General features: G+C 37.9%; 4 protein-coding genes across 6 annotated transcripts; 3 read left to right on the top strand and 1 right to left on the bottom strand.

Moving 5' to 3' along the window:
• The first annotated feature begins 674 nt into the window (after positions 1–674).
• On the top strand, positions 675–5,536 carry LOC120016487 (PGR5-like protein 1B, chloroplastic). 3 transcript variants are annotated; one of them, XM_038869286.1, is made up of 11 exons: positions 675–1,005; positions 1,242–1,357; positions 1,591–1,687; positions 1,792–1,892; positions 1,975–2,031; positions 2,750–2,826; positions 3,405–3,456; positions 4,175–4,285; positions 4,373–4,470; positions 4,577–4,652; positions 4,975–5,536. In XM_038869286.1, exons 1-10 carry the CDS (start codon positions 810–812, stop codon positions 4,644–4,646), a joined length of 975 nt encoding a protein of 324 aa, XP_038725214.1. In that variant the 5' UTR covers positions 675–809; the 3' UTR covers positions 4,647–4,652; positions 4,975–5,536. The 3 variants fall into 3 exon arrangements, with proteins under 3 accessions (XP_038725214.1, XP_038725213.1, XP_038725212.1); XM_038869285.1 differs by having other exon boundaries at positions 4,824–5,536; XM_038869284.1 differs by having other exon boundaries at positions 676–1,005; positions 4,969–5,536.
• A 788-nt stretch (positions 5,537–6,324) lies between these two features.
• On the top strand, positions 6,325–7,655 carry LOC120017170. Its single transcript, XM_038870299.1, has one exon. It carries the CDS (start codon positions 6,566–6,568, stop codon positions 7,493–7,495), a length of 930 nt encoding a protein of 309 aa, XP_038726227.1. The 5' UTR covers positions 6,325–6,565; the 3' UTR covers positions 7,496–7,655.
• A 1,391-nt stretch (positions 7,656–9,046) lies between these two features.
• Positions 9,047–13,185, top strand: LOC120017094 (protein FIZZY-RELATED 2-like). Its single transcript, XM_038870161.1, has 10 exons — positions 9,047–9,700; positions 9,797–9,919; positions 10,022–10,126; positions 10,354–10,533; positions 10,832–10,894; positions 11,004–11,198; positions 11,690–11,791; positions 11,908–11,970; positions 12,082–12,150; positions 12,739–13,185. The coding sequence occupies exons 1-10, from the start codon at positions 9,188–9,190 to the stop codon at positions 12,790–12,792; spliced, it is 1,467 nt and encodes a 488-aa protein (XP_038726089.1). The 5' UTR covers positions 9,047–9,187; the 3' UTR covers positions 12,793–13,185.
• A 173-nt stretch (positions 13,186–13,358) lies between these two features.
• On the bottom strand, positions 13,359–15,076 carry LOC120017095 (protein STAY-GREEN homolog, chloroplastic-like). The gene is made up of 4 exons (XM_038870162.1): positions 14,703–15,076; positions 14,429–14,602; positions 14,028–14,195; positions 13,359–13,945 (listed from the first exon to the last, which is right to left on the bottom strand). Exons 1-4 carry the CDS (start codon positions 14,817–14,819, stop codon positions 13,589–13,591), a joined length of 816 nt encoding a protein of 271 aa, XP_038726090.1. The 5' UTR covers positions 14,820–15,076; the 3' UTR covers positions 13,359–13,588.
• Between the last annotated feature and the right edge of the window lie 1,784 nt (positions 15,077–16,860).

The following is a 16,860-nucleotide window of genomic DNA, read 5'->3' as shown; positions in this document are numbered from 1 at the left end:
GGGCTACCTTGACACGCTCCATGAGCTCATCGCAGATGCCATGGTTAATTTAATCTTACATCAATCAATCGTCATAACTAATAGGAATCAACTCTATTATTCTTAGATAACTAACTTATTAGTTTAGGCTTCGTAAAAAGTTTCGTACTAAAATGACGTCAAACAACTAAGTTTTGTTCATGCATGGTTATTTGTTGATTATTACATTTACACGGGTCATGAGCTCATTCACTCTACATCAAAAAATAGTATCCGCGGGTTTTATTAATAAAATCTCTAAGGCCTGGCCCAGGATACTTCCCATTGGTATGGCCCAGTAATTTATTGTACTGGGCCTCGTTCTCTTCCCATTGGTGTAGGCCCAGTTATGCATTGCCGCCGACTTCAGATCCAGATCTAGGCCTGATATGTGACCCATTATTCTACCAAGCCCATGAATGTCCCGGTGATGAGTGAGTCAATGCTCCACGTGACAGACATCTGCAGCACGAGGTCAACAGAAAATCCACTTGTCAAATTTCACAATTTCCAATATTCTATCGCCAATAAAAAAACAAATATGATATTATCACCATCCACGTGTCCGGTGACATGGCAGATTTCATAACCCCAAACACCAACGGAGCCAACATTTTGATATCTAGGCACAAAATGCCGTTACATCTCCCTCCACACATTTTTTCATCACCTTATCTTTTTCGTACAACTTTCTTTCCCTCCAAACAAGCAAAAAGAAAATAAAAACCCCAGAAATTTCAACCTAACTAAGCAGAATTTCTCACCAGCATCATCGATTGAGATTCAGTTTAATGGCTCACAAATTGGCCTTCACTATGTCATCTACTCGTTTATTTAGTGCTCCTATTCAAAAACCCTTGTTTTGTGTCTCTTCTTCATCTTCTTGTTCGTCGACTAGGGTTCAAGCGAGTCAATTGAACGGAAGACAATTTTGTCTTCGGCGACGGGTATTTGTACTCCCTATCAAGGCTACTGCTGATCAACAAGGTTTGGATCATCCATTGTGAGGTTCTCTGGATTTGTATTTATATTAGTTCAATTTGTCAAATGTTAATACGGAATTGGTTCAAAATTTTCGAATTAACAAGGGTTCAATTTTACTTAATCAATCAAGCAATCCTTCAAATTTGCTAAAGTTAATCCCTATAGGCAAGGTTTCAACCTTTTTTTAATTGTTTTTTGGTCCGAAGGGGGTCATGAGCTGACTCTTGTCTTCTTTGTAGGCAAGGTTGAAGAAGAAGATACTGTTGACAGCAAAATCCTGCCATATTGCAGCATAGACAAGAAAGACAAAAAATCACTGGGTGAAATGGAGCAAGAATTTCTTCAAGCACTACAAGTATGAAGAAAACTTTCATTTCTTTTAATTTTTTTTATTTTTCAAGTTGGTAAATAATGTTTCTCCAAGATTTGAGCAGAATTTCTTTGTTATGGTTTCTGCTCCGAATCTGGAAGATTTGTTTGACTCTGTAGTCCAAAATTAAAATTTGTGTGGTTTCCTACAGTTGAAGTGTTCCTAAAACCACCTATCTATGAATGAAATTTGAAGCTTCAGTCTGTTTTCTTCTACAGGCATTCTACTACGAAGGGAAAGCTATAATGTCTAATGAAGAATTTGATAATCTCAAGGAAGAACTAATGTGGGAAGGAAGCAGTGTTGTTATGCTAAGTAGGGACTAATTTTTTCTATGGAGTGTCAGCTGTGTTCCAGACACCAATGTTTGCTCAGTCATGAAGCTTGGTTTTGACTTCTTATTCTACATAATAATGCAGGTTCTGATGAACAAAAGTTTTTGGAGGCTTCAATGGCTTATGTAGCCGGGAAACCAATTATGTCGGATAAAGACTATGATCAGCTGAAGCTGAAGCTAAAGGTTTTTACATTTTTTCCTTCCTGTTTTACATTTGGCTTTTTTCCTCCTTCAAATGCTAATTGATGATCATTGTTGTTTGCAGACAGAAGGGAGTGAAATCGTAGTTGAGGGTCCACGATGTAGTCTTCGTAGTAGAAAGGTGTTTATCACTCTCTACTTGTTGAGCTTGTTCATTGTGGATTCTCTCTCGAAAGGAATGTCTTCTTCAGCATTGCTATTGACCTAGTTTTGACACAATTAATTAAGCTCTGATAATATTATAAGGTTGAAATTGCAGCCTTATGTAGAAAAGAAGTTATGCTAGCATAGCTCTGTAGATTTGTTGAATGAAAGTCCACATAATCTTTTTTGAGTTGAATAATTTCAAAGATCAATCACATATAAATTAGAAAGCCAAATAATTTGCTTTTTCTGCATTCAGCTTAAGTTTGACCTTCAATTTATACATTATAGGATCAAATTAGAAGTTTAGGTATCTCTGAAACTTGTTTGGTGGATCATTTGGAGATGTGGGGACATTATGTCTTACTGTTATCACTGTCACCTAGGATTCAACTTGCTACGGTAGTCTGCCGGGGAAGCTGTTCATTGTCCCTTATGGTGGTATCCCTGTACATACTGAATTACAAGGCCCTAGTATTTTTTTGTTGGAACTTCTCATGTGTAGTATTTTAGAATGGCTCAAGTTAACTAAAGCTATCTACTGAGATTCAAAACAATCACTGGTTCTTAGTAAAAACTCTTGTGAAGCCGAAAAATATATATTCAACCCATTGATCACGATTGGGGCTCTGAGATTAAATTCTTTTGTGAACAGAAGGCTTTCTTTAACTGTTCTGAATACTTTCTCTTGATAGGTATACAGCGACCTGTATGTTGATTATTTTAAGATGTTCCTGTTGAATGTTCCAGCAACTGTTGTTGCTCTTGGACTGTAAGTTGATGCTTCCTTTCTTGATTTCTTCCTCTCTTCACCTTTGTCTTTCGGTTGCTTTGCTATTGATATGAAATCATTGTATAATGCCCGTTAATAGAAATCTGTTTACTGCTAAGCAGCTCTACACTATACTTTCGGGGTTGCAGCAACCCATGTACTATCTCCATATAACACATACGCATAACTGAAAAATATTGTAAATTTGATCTGAAAGTTTTTTGCAGGAATTAGTATATTGAAACAATGAAATTCTTCCGCTGTATTTTTCTCCTTTCACTTTTATGTTCCCCTCTGTTTTCTGTGTTGTGGGTACTACGATTACTAATTTTTAAGAAAGTACTGAGGGGAACAGTTAACATTCGAAAGACTACAGTTGTTTTAATTGCTAATTTTTTATAAATAACTGTTAATCCTGTTTCAAAACTCTATAAAATTATTTCTGGCTTGGATTTATGAAGTTCAACTTTCAAGTTCAATTTAACCAATCTCGTGATATACATATCAGAATTGTTAGTGCTGTACTTAGAATCTTCTCAATGTTTATGAAGTCATTAGACCCTTTTGATACCTTCCAGGTTTTTCTTCTTAGATGACCTGACTGGATTTGAGATCACATATCTTTTGGAGGTAAACATTAATTGCTGCTCCTTCTTTTTTTGCGTTACAAATTGTAGTTATGGCTTTCCTCAATGGTTGAAGTTTGGTGCATTGGTAGTAATTTATTTGCTTATTTTCATTCTGCCAATCTGGATAGTGCACAAAGTAAGCCGAAAATGATGTATGCATATGCTAAGGAAAGATATAGAATTGCAACTACTTTCCTAATAGTAATGCCAAGATTCATTCGTTCCCAGTCCTGATATATTTTCATGCATCGTTAGCCTTGAAATCATATAGGCTTTGCGAACTGAGTACAATGTTATTTTATGCTCAAAACTAGGTTTAGAGAGAGGGAACCCACCGTGTAATCATGTGAGAATGATTCTCTGTCTCTATGACTCACTATTGACCTTTAAAGTCCTCAATTTTTCTTCTCATTTTTGCAAACTCTCTAGTCTTGTATGCTCGTACACGGTACTCGTACTCTGATATTCAGTCATAGGATGGCCATCCTTACTTGAAAACTCAACTGACCAAAAATAAAAGGTCCAAAATTAGTTTCTAAGTGTTTTCAGAAAAATTTAATGACCTCTAAAGGTCTCAAAGTTCTCAAATCTTCACATAAAAGAAAAGATGGACAGTTTACATAGAGTGGTCAACTAATCAATATTTTTCTTTGTGAGAACTATTAACTATATGTTCTTCAGCATATCTAACATTGTTTCAATGAATTGTTGACATGCAGCTCCCAGAGCCTTTCAGTTTCATTTTCACGTGGTTTGCTGCTGTGCCTGCAATATTTTGGATAGCTCAAGTCCTTACGAAATTAATTGTGAAAGACTTTTTAATCTTGAAGGTATCTCTGGTGGTACTTATTTCTGAGATTGTGTTAAACACCACATAAACTTGTTCACAGCTGTAAAATTTTAATTGTATTTTCTAGGGCCCTTGTCCAAACTGTGGTACTGAGAACGTCTCCTTCTTTGGGACCATACTATCAGTCTCCAGTGGAGGCTCCACCAATAATCTTAAATGCTCAAAGTAAGTTAAATTATTGAAATTATGCCTCTCGTTTTGCATTGTCTACGCTGCTAGTACTTTCCCCGTTTCTTTGTCTTGTATTAATTGGATTTATATTTGGTTTCAGTTGTGGAACTGAGTTGGTGTATAGTTCATCAACACGGTTGATTACATTGCCAGAGGGAAGTGAAGCTTGATTGGAGGTATATAAATCTGCCTAACATACAAAGACTCCTTTTTCTTTAATATTGAAATTTCTCCCTACACTAGCACCAGGTGTAAGGTTTGATTCCCCCCTCTCACAAAAATTAAGAATATTACCCCATCACTTATCAAAGAAAACTCAGCACCGAATTTTTTGTTTGCGATTGCAGTTGGTTAATTGGGGCTGCAAACTCCAATTATAAACATGCACCATTTATGACTGGATCCTGTCTGCATACACTTGTCTTGCATGTTGAACTAACAGTGTCCACGACATTCTAACTGGAAAATGATTAACAAAGTTATTCCTTCCAGATGCAGGGTGAATTTATTTTAAGGTGTCAATGTGCAAACCGTTGCTAAAATATTGAAGTCAGAGGTGAAGGATGTGTATGTAATTGTGAAACTGGAGTGACATTTGAGATGTACAGTGGATTTGTCTCGTATTGTTCTGTCAATATTGTGAGTATGTAAATACCTGTAGCAGGCTTGTCCACAAGAAAGAGAAAGTAGTGCACAAAACTGCTGTGAATTGTCAAAACAACCAACCTTATAATATAGAGTTTCTCCTAGTTTTCATGTGAGTGGTCTTCTTGAACACCAAATCCTGAACTGAAGATAGAAATACAAGACTGGTAGGAAACAATGATCTTTTGAGTACTCTGAACTGACTGAAGCTGTGCAGACAATGAATGGCAGGCGCTTTCAGGTTCCGGAAATGATTTTTTATTCTAATTCTGATGCATTATCCTCTTCCTGGACTTGGCATTTCTTTTGCTCTCTGGATTATACAATGTATTTTGATTGATCTACCTACCAAAAAAAGAGAGTTGAGGCTTATTTAATTACCTCAAGTGCTCAATGAAAGCTCTTTTGCTAGTGATTGGGATCTTGCCAAATTTTGTCCAGTAGTTTTGTGATGTTATAGTTAGAACTTACAGTAGCACAAAGAAACAGAGGAGTTGACTGTGATGAAGAAGCTGATCACCACATATTTCTTCACATACTTTATTGGTTGACCTCCAGGTGAGATTTTGCACCAGGGAGAAAGTAATTGGGACATAACAAGGCTAACATGAGATGAGACCCACAAAGTTGTTGGAGTGGGAAACATGTCATGAACACAATTAATAGTTTTGAGCCCCAAAAAGAGGTGGCTATGCCCTCATTCTACACCCTGAGCACGCCAATTCCCTCTTTTATTTCCTTTTCATAGAAAGTGTCATCATCAAGTCATGCCCTAAATCATTTCTCCCAACCCCCCTGCCACCTGATCCTCAACCTGATATGTAACAAACAAACATTCCACATCGCTTAAGTGATAGTTCTCAAAGTAATTTATAAGGGGACAACTAACTTTAGTTGACATGACGCGTTATAAAATCATGCGGACCTTATCCCAAAAGGCCAAAACGAACAATTGCGTACTATTTGGCTGGTAAATGGTCAAGTTGAACAGTTTTTACTAAAAAGGTTCAATCCATGAAAAAAGAGATTTTAGATGAACAGAATCCTCCAGCCAACTCATCCCCACTTCCTCTGCAACAACAGCCAACAGGCAATCTTTTGAGTCTTTTGAATTTAAAAAAAAAAAAAACTGTCAAAGCCACCGAACTTTTATATTCTTTCTCTAATTAAACTCGTTATAAAACAATCACAAAAAAAGAAAAAGCAAAACTTTCTTTTCCTTTTCTTCACTTTGTTACTCTTTAATCCATTCTAGCTTCTCTCATCCATGACTTTCCCCAAACACTCCGAAAATTTCTCTTTGAAACCCCATTGCAGCATCACAACTACAGGAACACAGAATCCTGATCCACAGCTAGTTCTCATAGATTCAAGCTCTCTCTTTGATGCACAAAATTAGAGAGGAAAAAAACATTCTACAGTTCTATAGCTCATTTTCTCATACATGGGCTCTCTCTTTTCTTTCACACTACTAATTCTTTCAGCATTATTGCCAGAAATTGAAGGTCAAGGGATCAAATCAGCTCGTCTTCTCGATCTTCTCATCCGCGATTACACGTTCAGGTCCTACGACACAAATTTTGGGACAGGAATACCACACACAGTACATCTACCATCAAATTTCTCAGGCATCAAAGTGAATACAGTGAGGTATCGATGCGGCAGTCTCCGAAGATATGGTGCAAAGGTCAGTGAATTCCATATAGGGACTGGTGTCATAGTCCATCCATGTGTGGAGAGAGTTATGGTTGTCAGGCAAAATCTTGGACACAACTGGTCTACTATATATTCCTCAAACTATGATTTGTCTGGGTATCAGTTAGCTTCACCAGTTTTAGGCTTACTTGCATACAATGCTGGCAAGAATGTAAATTTCAGCAACCCATTTGAGCTTGGGATTCATGCTGCAGAAAAGCCGATTCTCATCGATTTCAGTAATACGACAAGGGTTGCTAACATTTCAGGCAGCAAACCATTATGTGCTAGTTTTGAGGGTGATGGAAAGGTCACGATTAAAAATCTGGTTTCTCCTTATGTTTGTGTTGCAACAAGGCATGGTCATTATGGTTTGGTGATTGAGTCATCGACCTCGCCCTCGCCATCGCCACTGCCAGAGGAGGTTGTTGGGGGGAAGATTAGCCGGTGGAAAGTGGCGGTGGGGAGCTCGGTTGGGGCTGCAATTGGTGCTTTTCTTTTGGGGTTGCTATTGGTTGCAATGTTTGTGAAGGCTAAGAAGAAGTTACAGTTGGAGGAGATGGAGAGGAGAGCTTATGAAGAAGAGGCTCTGCAGGTGTCAATGGTTGGTCATGTAAGAGCTCCTACTGCAGCTGGTACTAGAACAACTCCTACAATTGAACATCAGTACAAACTTTAACCTTCCTGTTCTGTTCTTTTCATTGTAATTCTTTTTAGTAAAGTTAGAGAAAACATTTGTTTCAGAAGGGGAAATTAAATTGAATTTTCATAAGTTCCATACGCTGGAACACACACAGCAATGTTTTGTTTTTTTTTTAACGATATGACAACCCTTTGGATGTGCAAATGGATAAACTCGAGCCTTGAAATAGTCCGCAAACCACGTGTGCTAGACAAGTACATGGTAATGCCATGCACGGATTCTCTACGAATCGAACCCACACCCTCCGAAAAGGAAAGACTCCCTCCTGAGCAACTAAGCTAGGAGTTTATTCCTACACACGACTCTGTTTCTTAATCTTCTCAGCAATGGGAATTCTAATCTTGGTTTAACTTTGTTTGTGTTCTATTTTTAGCAGAAAAAAATGACCAAATTTTATTATTATTATTATTGTAAAAAGTAAGAACAAGTTGCTTGGCTTAGGGGGGAAAAAAACTATGCTTTATTAGTAAGTGGAAATGATTGCTATGAATGATGAATTAAACAATAGAAAGCAAAGTAGGGTTTAGAGAATTGAAATGCACTTGCAATTGCAATTAGAAGGGTAAGCAGGCCTAAAAAGGGTAGGTCCTTTTTTCATTAAAGAGCCAAAGAAGCGTGACTTGGAAGCCCTTTTCTTCTTCTTCCATTTGCTTTGACTTGGAAAGTAAGATTAGTTGGGACCCACTGACCAGTCAACTAAATGGAAAGGATTTCAATCCCTCTTTTTCTTTTAACTTTATTATGGGGGTAATATAACCTTTGGTTACTCAAAAATATAACACACTTCAATTCGGTCATTAAATTTTTAAATGTTTTAACATGGAAATCCAAAGTTAAAAATTTTTTTAATCTGGACCTACGGGCAGATTTCTTAGTTTAATTTTTATGCTAAATTAGCGAGTTTATTGTCTGAATAGAGAAAATCTATTAATGTGTGTAAATTGAAACAATTTTCAACTTTAGATTCCCAAGTTGGAATGTTTGAAAATTCGGTGACCGAGTTGAAATGGGTCATATTTTTCAATGATAAAAATTTACATCATGCTTAATTTTGCACTTTTTTTTACAAAAAAATATAAGCTACTATTTAATTACCAAAGTTATATAAATTATAAAGTAAAATAAAAAAAATTATCTAAATAAAATAAAATAAAAATATTTCGATAAAAGAAAAAATAGAAAAGATGCGCAAATAACATAATGAAGAGGCCTAGCATTTTGCACTAGAAGAGTACCGTGAATATGGGCTGACAAATCCAATTAGTAGAGAGTCCGCAACTCTTACAATCTTGGGTTGGACCAGTACAGCGTTTATGGGCTGACAAGTCCAAGTAATCGAGAGTCTACCACTCTTACAATCTTGGGCTGGCCCGGTCCAATTCACAGAAACAACTATTAGTATGTCCATTATAGTAAATTCGTCAGTAATCCATTACCGATTTACCTTACTGAATTAGGAATTTTTGAAAATACGAAAACCCACTATAAGGGCCCCACCGTTAGCTCTCTCCAATTCTCCATGGACCATAGTAGTTACTTTCCCGGGGAAATTAACAGCCGTTATCAAAATATCATCACCTGAACCCGTAAACGCTGAATCCTAATTCCCAATCCTTATTCTTCAACCTCGTCTCTGTTCCTTCTCTAGGGTTTCTCTGATTCCACCATATGGAGGATCCCGTCCGTTCACAGGTGATCGGCCAATCAGCTACCTCCTCCCAGCTCAATCTCCCTCCCACTATGTCACTAGACACTCTGGCTCTGGAAACCCTAACGCCTTCCCGCCACGTCCAACGGATGATAAATTACAACCACCACGTCTCCCCGTCCCGCTCAATCTACTCTGACAGGTTTATTCCCAGTAGATCAGGCTCTAATTTTGCCCTATTTAACATATCTGGGTCCCCGCAGCAGCGTCCGCAATTTGGGGGCGAGGGCAAGGATGATGCCTCCTCTGGCGCTTATGTGGCTGCCCTCCGTGCTGCACTATTTGGCCCTGATACGCCTGACCGTAAGGACAGCTCCTTGTTGTCTGTGAGACGGAATATCTTCGGGTACAAAACTGAGACGAGACGGTCCTTGCATTCACTTTCGCCGTTTGTGTCCAATGAGGAGGTTGGGCCCGGCGTCATCCATAGCCCGGTTAAGGCTCCGAGGAAGGTCCCTCGGTCTCCTTACAAGGTTTGGTCTTGGTTCTGGATGATATGGGTTCAATTTGTTTATGTGGTGATGTTATTGTGTTTTAATTTTATTAATTGCTCACTTTTGGGAACGTAGGTCTTGGATGCTCCTGCGTTGCAAGATGATTTCTATTTAAATCTAGTAGATTGGTCCTCGCATAATGTGTTGGCAGTGGGGCTGGGAAACTGTGTTTATTTGTGGAATGCTTGCAGTAGTAAGGTAAGTTGTGGGAATCGTGTGGCCTTTTTATGTTTGTGCATTGATAGGAGTTGAATTTTATTGTCTCTTTGCTGACTGAGTATTGGTTTTCAAATATTGCAGGTGACAAAGCTGTGTGATTTAGGAATCGATGATAGTGTGTGTTCAGTGGGTTGGGCTCAACGTGGAACTCATGTTGCTATTGGAACTAACAATGGAAAAGTTCAGGTTGGAGATGATTTTTAGTTCCCAAAGTTTATGTGCATGTGTAAACTTGTTGTCTTTACAGCTGCAGTATTTTTTATTTTTTTTGTTTTCTACTTTTAGTATTATTTGATTTGAATTATACGCCTACGAGTTCAAGTTTTCTGTGCTGTGTTGTTATAAGGTTTGATGCATTGTACCTGTGCTGCCTGGGCTTGATGTGCTAATGATTTTTGATTATTTCCTTGTAGATATGGGATGCATCACGCTGTAAAAGAGTAAGAACCATGGAGGGGCACCGATTACGGGTTGGAGCCTTGGCCTGGAGTTCCACTCTGTTATCTTCTGGAAGCCGAGACAGAAGCATTCTTCAACGAGATATACGTACTCAGGACGATTTTGTCAGTAGACTCTCTGGGCACAAATCAGAGGTTGGAAACTTGTTAATCTTTTCCAGTCAGCTGGGTTTCTCAAAATCAGTGTTGTCAATATTTAACTTTGCAGCATTATTTTGTTTGATTGATTGTCTTTTTCGTATTTTGTGAAACATGGTGTTTTAGCACACAACACAAATGGAAATACGTTAGTTTCTTTTTTGATTTGTCCATTGCATGTTATGTTTTGGTATCCATTACAATGTATCCCATGCATTCCTTACTTTTTTATTTGCCCGACGAACTATGTTTATAAACTGTTCTGGGCTTAATTTTTTTATGGACTGTGATCTAGGTATGCGGGCTGAAGTGGTCTTATGATTACCGTGAGTTAGCATCAGGCGGGAATGATAACAGAGTATGTAGATTCAAAATTTTCCTTTATACTTATTGTTGTCCTCTTATTTTCATTTGTTCTATTGTGATTTTTCATCCCTGTGTTGACAAGTGATGATTTGCTTGTGTAGCTTTTTGTTTGGAATCAACATTCAACCCAGCCTCTGTTGAAATACTGTGAGCACACAGCAGCGGTAAAAGCAATTGCATGGTCTCCCCATCTTCATGGACTTCTTGCATCTGGGGGAGGCACTGCAGACAGGTGTATTCGTTTCTGGAATACAACCACTAACACGCACCTTAGTTGTATGGACACTGGTAGTCAGGTGATCTTCTTGCTTCTTAATTCCTTTGATGTTACTGATAGTCATTCTGTTGGATGAGAACAAGAATTGGCCTTTTCATTCTTTGAAGAAGATGGAAGAAGTTGGAGACATTAAAATTCTTTAGGTGGTTTGTGGGACGATATGATATTTATAGTTGGTATTGCGTATCTTGTCATCTTGTGATTGATCTTGGATAGAATAAATTTGTGATTCTGTATGATATTTCTAGTTGTAGCCTTCATCACCTGATAAAACTGAAGTGAGAAATAAGCTGGCTCCCAAGTTCAGTCATCTGTTTTTTGATTTTACAGGTTCTGTTCACTTGCATAATTGTGAAATATTTTTGTCTTCTTAATGTGTTGCTACAACATTTTCCCATGGTGATGGTGTCATATAGAATAGAAGCTCTAAATATGCCAACTCTATTGGAAAAAACCAAATCTCAAAAGATCTCAAAAACATTTTATTAATGTCAGCTTTTCATGTGGCAGGTTTGCAATCTTGTCTGGTCTAAGAACGTCAATGAACTTGTGAGCACCCATGGCTACTCACAGAATCAAATTATTGTTTGGAGATACCCTTCAATGTCAAAGGTACAAGAGTCTTTTTTTGTTATTCGTTTTTTTTTTTTCGAGCCTTTTTTTTTGTGAGTTACTCCGTATTATCTTTTCAGTAGCTTTTCTTACTAAGATGTTCTCTGTAAATGCAGCTGGCAACTCTTACAGGCCATACATACAGAGTGCTTTATCTGGCCATCTCACCAGATGGACAGGTATTTTATCAACCATTCATACAAATCATCATTTCACACTACTTAAAAGTGACAACACTTGTCCAACCTAACATTTTTCCTCTCGAACTAATGTTTTATTATTTGTTTCAGACTATTGTAACGGGAGCGGGAGACGAAACGCTTAGGTTTTGGAATGTATTCCCTTCCCCAAAGTCTCCGGTAAGCAATTTGTCAAATGTTGAAAAGATATTAACTGACAATCTTTGTCTTACTGGTTTGTTTCTCAGTGATATCGCTCGTTTGTATTCTTTCATTAAAAAGGAAGAAGAAAGAAGCTAGTTTGGCTTCATTTTTTTGAATGTTCGATTGGTTCCCTTTAACGATATCCCACTGATCTTGAGTGAACTCCTTGTTTTTCTCAATTCTGGTAAATGAACATTAAATGAATCGAAGTTTTAATCCATGTGTACTGGTCATCTCTAATTTTGCTTGAAATAGTAAAAAAAGAAGAAGCCTATTCTAGTTCTTCTTTAAAATTAATGAATGATCTTATTTTGCGCAGGTAGGTACTTAACGTTTTTCTACTGGCACATCACCGTGTCTTGTCCAAATCAAAATGAGTTCATGTGATCATTCATGTGCTGGTTTGCACATGTTTGTGTGTTTGGCACATCACCGTGTCTTGTCCAAATCAAAATGAGATCATGTGATCATTCATGTGCTGGTTTGCAAATGTTTGTGTGTTTTATCTTCTTCCTTGCCTTCATGCAGTCAAAATTAACTCAATTGTGTACATTAACATTGCAGAACACAGATAGTGAAATTGGTGCATCTTCCTTGGGAAGAACTACAATCCGGTGACTCCTGGAAGCCTCGGACTGCATCCTTCAAGGTTTCCAGCACTACCTCAGTGCAAAAGGAAAGGAAGTTGATTATTCACGCCAATCCTAATCCCACGCGGTAAAGAAGGTAACTGGTGTGTTGAGCCGAGCGTCAAGATTTCATGATCTTCAACATGCCTAAGCCCCGAAATTTACAGAACTCCCAAATGCAATACAGGTGTGGAGGTACAAATTGATAACTTGATTCTTTGCTTTGTTTCTGATTTTTGTTTACCCTTGCAAAAATGTATAGAAGGACAAGTTGTCTATTATTTTGGAACTGCTTCCCCCAAGTTGTATATTCAAGAGAGTATTTTGTAGCAAGATTTCCTAATTATGTGGAGGATTTGTGCAAACAAATCAATTTATCCCACGTATACTTGTCCTGTGATCCTTCTTCTCCCCTAATCTAGTTCCCAAATCAATGGCACGTGATACATTAGGTATAACCTTACTGGAACAGTAACATTACACATTCAGTTCTCTTCAGTATAGAATTTGACTTGTGGAACACGTGTATATAATTTTTTATAGAAAGAGAGAAGAGGGAAAAAAACACGTTTATAGAATGCTACTTATAAATATATTCCATTTACCCTTTGAATGAATGCTAACCATAACTATACAACAATTTTAAACATGCCAAACCAGTGCCACAACAATTTTACAGCAATGTCTTCAACCCCACTACCTGAATCTTGGAGGACAGATGGGTTTATATGTACAAACAAGACAATATATTCAGGTACCAACAATCAATCAACCATTGGCTCATTTTAGGGTTGCTGTGGAGTATTTTGTTCTAAAATCTGCTGGGCCCCAAGACTAATTTCATTGCCAAGGGGAAGCTTCTGTGACCATGGGATCAAAGCCAATGGAGGAAAACAGCACTCGCAGTCCACTTGACAAGGTTGGGGCAATTCAGACTTACCTGATGATGTAGTTAGCATACTCTCCTCCTCGGCTGGCCCACCAGATCTAGAAGGGGCTGCAGCATCCTTGAGTGGACCCCAGCACTCTACATTGTTGAATTCTGGAATGTTAGAATGAAAATACACCCAAACCAAAGCCTCCTCTAATTCCGGGTAGTTGTTGAACAAATTTCCATCTCCATGAACGAAAGCCTTCAAAACCTGCTTTCACGTCAAGAAATTCAAACCATTAAATATAATAAAAACAAAACAGCAGTCAAGGAAGTTGAGTAGAGATACCTACCACCGGGAGCTCTTTGTAGAAGATGAAGTATCTGAGTCTAGCACAGAGATCTAGCAAGAAATGGCCTCCACTTATGTGACAGTGAACATGGAGAGACATCTTTCCCTTCACTTTCTTCCACTCTGCCACCACTTCATCTCTGTATAATTTGTTGGACCATCCCTGCAACTGCAAATCAATAATAACCCAAATGTTTATTTCAGTTTATCAATTAAAATTTTCGTCAAGAGATGGTGGGTCTAGTCCAAGTAACCCCCCTGTTTCCCTCTGTTTTCTCTGGCACACTCTGTTTTCATATGGAAATAGAACCTTTAAACCATCATGCTTTTTTCAATTTAAAGAAACATCGGCTTAAAAGAACAAGATCTGGCGTCTGGGTTGTCCGAGTGTATAAATAATACCTGAGAATTGTTAATGGTCTGTGAGATCGCCAGAGTGAGCTTAGCAGTAATATCACTATGTGTAAGTGTATATGTCCTCTGTAGTTTCCCTGGGTGCTTCTTCTCATCAACCCCTAAAAACAAAACCTTCAACTTCGATGCTTCAAATATCGCTGGCCCAAACAACCTCGCAACCTGATAATCACCAAAAACCCAACAAATCAACCCCCTTAATTTCTTCAAAATCGAACATTTAAAAAAAGGAAGAAAAAAGGGAAAACAGAAATACTCTTACAGGAACAATAGATTGGTTTCTCTTCTTGGTTTTCCTTCTACAGTGAAAGAAAGAAGTCTGTTGTCCAAATAAAGAGGATTTAAGCTTTGAAGGAGCAGCAGTAGTGAGAGTACCCATCTCTCTTAGTACTTAGGACGCTCCTTGAAACTCCTACTTATGTGGACACCCAGACCCAGAAGAGGGAAAGCCGCTTGTAACTATAAACAGTCCAGCAGCAGAGATTTACTATACAAAGCCGAAGTCTTGGAGACTGGAGTTCTTGCTTTTGCTTTAACTTGGGATTTCTGTTTTGCTTTTGCTTTTGCTTGATTACTTGGACTTTGAAAACTCTTTCGAAGGTTTTGGAATTTTAATGGTTGTTTTGGTAGATGCGTGTCGGTTTAGTATTTTGGGGGGTCTTGACGGTTGCTTTAAGTACCAGACTTCTTGTGATCATGAAACGTGTTGAAGATGCACACTAACACGTATGAAGGGTTTGGACATGCCACCGACTGACATGTCATCGATTAATTGATTGCAGATGCAGGCCCAAATTCGGGTCTGGCTGTTCTCGGTTGTACAAGATAAGGCCGGCCTTCCTTTTATGGTAGTTCGACTGGACTCACCGTTCCGGGATTGTTTTTTATGAGTAGGACTTATCCTTTGAGCGTTGATAGTGGGGTCGAAAAATTATGTTTGCTCCCGGATGATCAAATTTTTTCAATCCGTATTGAATTAAGTTTGGATATATATAATTTTGGATATGAGTTATATATCTGAAATTTTGGTTCAAACACATAAATTTTGCCTGATTTATTTGTCCGGATTATGTTATTGTTTGATTTACTTGTTCGGATTTAAATTAATCCTGATTTGGTCAATTAAGTACGTCCGAAATATAATCTGGGTTAGAGTCTGGACATGTAAATATTTCATAAACACGTGTTATTGTCCGATCTGGAATCGAGCCGAAACCCTTTTTTTTGCCACCCCTAGTTTTTTAACATAAATTTTGTCCGATTTACTTGTCCGGATTATGTTATTGTCTGATTTACTTGTTCAAATTTAAATCAATCCTGGTTTGGTCAATTAAGTACATCCGAAATCCAATCCGGGTTAGAGTTCGGACATGTAAATATTTCGTAAACACTTGTTATTATTCAATCTATAACCGAGCCGAAACCCATTTTTTTGCCACCCCTAGGTTTTTTTTTTGAAGGGCTCATAGGCCATAACACGCTAAGTCATGTCCGAGGGGCATGAAGGCCACCACAGAGGATGGAAACTACCCAAATCCCAACCCCTGGACCTCAAGGTCCTGGGCAAGCAACCTAACCAACTAGGTTACCTCCCATTCTCTTGCCACCCCTAGTTGATAGTCAGCAAATCACGCGTGTTATGCAAGTACATGATAATTTCATATACGAATCCGGTGAGAACCATGTGTGTTATTTAAGTACATAATAATTTCATATACGGGTTCAGCTCGGTAGGAATCGAATCCACGATTCCAAGAGAAAATTTTCACACTCATACTTACTTGTTATTTCACGTCAAATATATATGTAATGGCGGATCCAGGAATTAAAATCATTAGGGCACAAAAGTGGTGTAGGGGTTCAGGGGCAAGGTCCCTAGATTTTTTTAGGGTTTTATTTTATGTAATCGATTTACTAATATAAACCGCAAACAGAAAAAACACATTAATAATAGTTTCAAGCAACTACCTTTCTATGTAACATACAAGACAATTATTCAAAATTTGATCTTCATTCGACTACACAAATCTGTATTGACAATATTTATTTCAGAAAATCATATTTCAACACTTGTCGACATGGGAGATGGAGAATGATATTGTTTGTATTGAGAGATTGAGAGGATTTAAGGGACTTGACAGGTGGGCTTGACAAATAATAAGATAAAATTAAGGACTAAGGCTTATAAATGTTGGGTTTGGTCAAAATTAGTTAATGGGTTGAGTGAGAATCAATGGATTGGAAACCTCATTTTTTTTAGGGGCATTTGGATCAATTTGTCATAAATTTATAATGTACATAGGGTAAAAACAATATAGACTGGGGCCGGTGGCCCTAGTGCTATACCATTGGATCTGCCTCTGTATATATAGACATGCTCATCCCACACTCATCGTCAAACTCATCTAAAACTCGTAATT

The sequence above is a fragment of the Tripterygium wilfordii genome, chromosome 15 (genome assembly GCF_013401445.1).
Source record: "Tripterygium wilfordii isolate XIE 37 chromosome 15, ASM1340144v1, whole genome shotgun sequence".
Taxonomy (NCBI): Eukaryota; Viridiplantae; Streptophyta; class Magnoliopsida; order Celastrales; family Celastraceae; genus Tripterygium; species Tripterygium wilfordii.
This window is presented reverse-complemented; position numbering and strand designations above follow the sequence as displayed.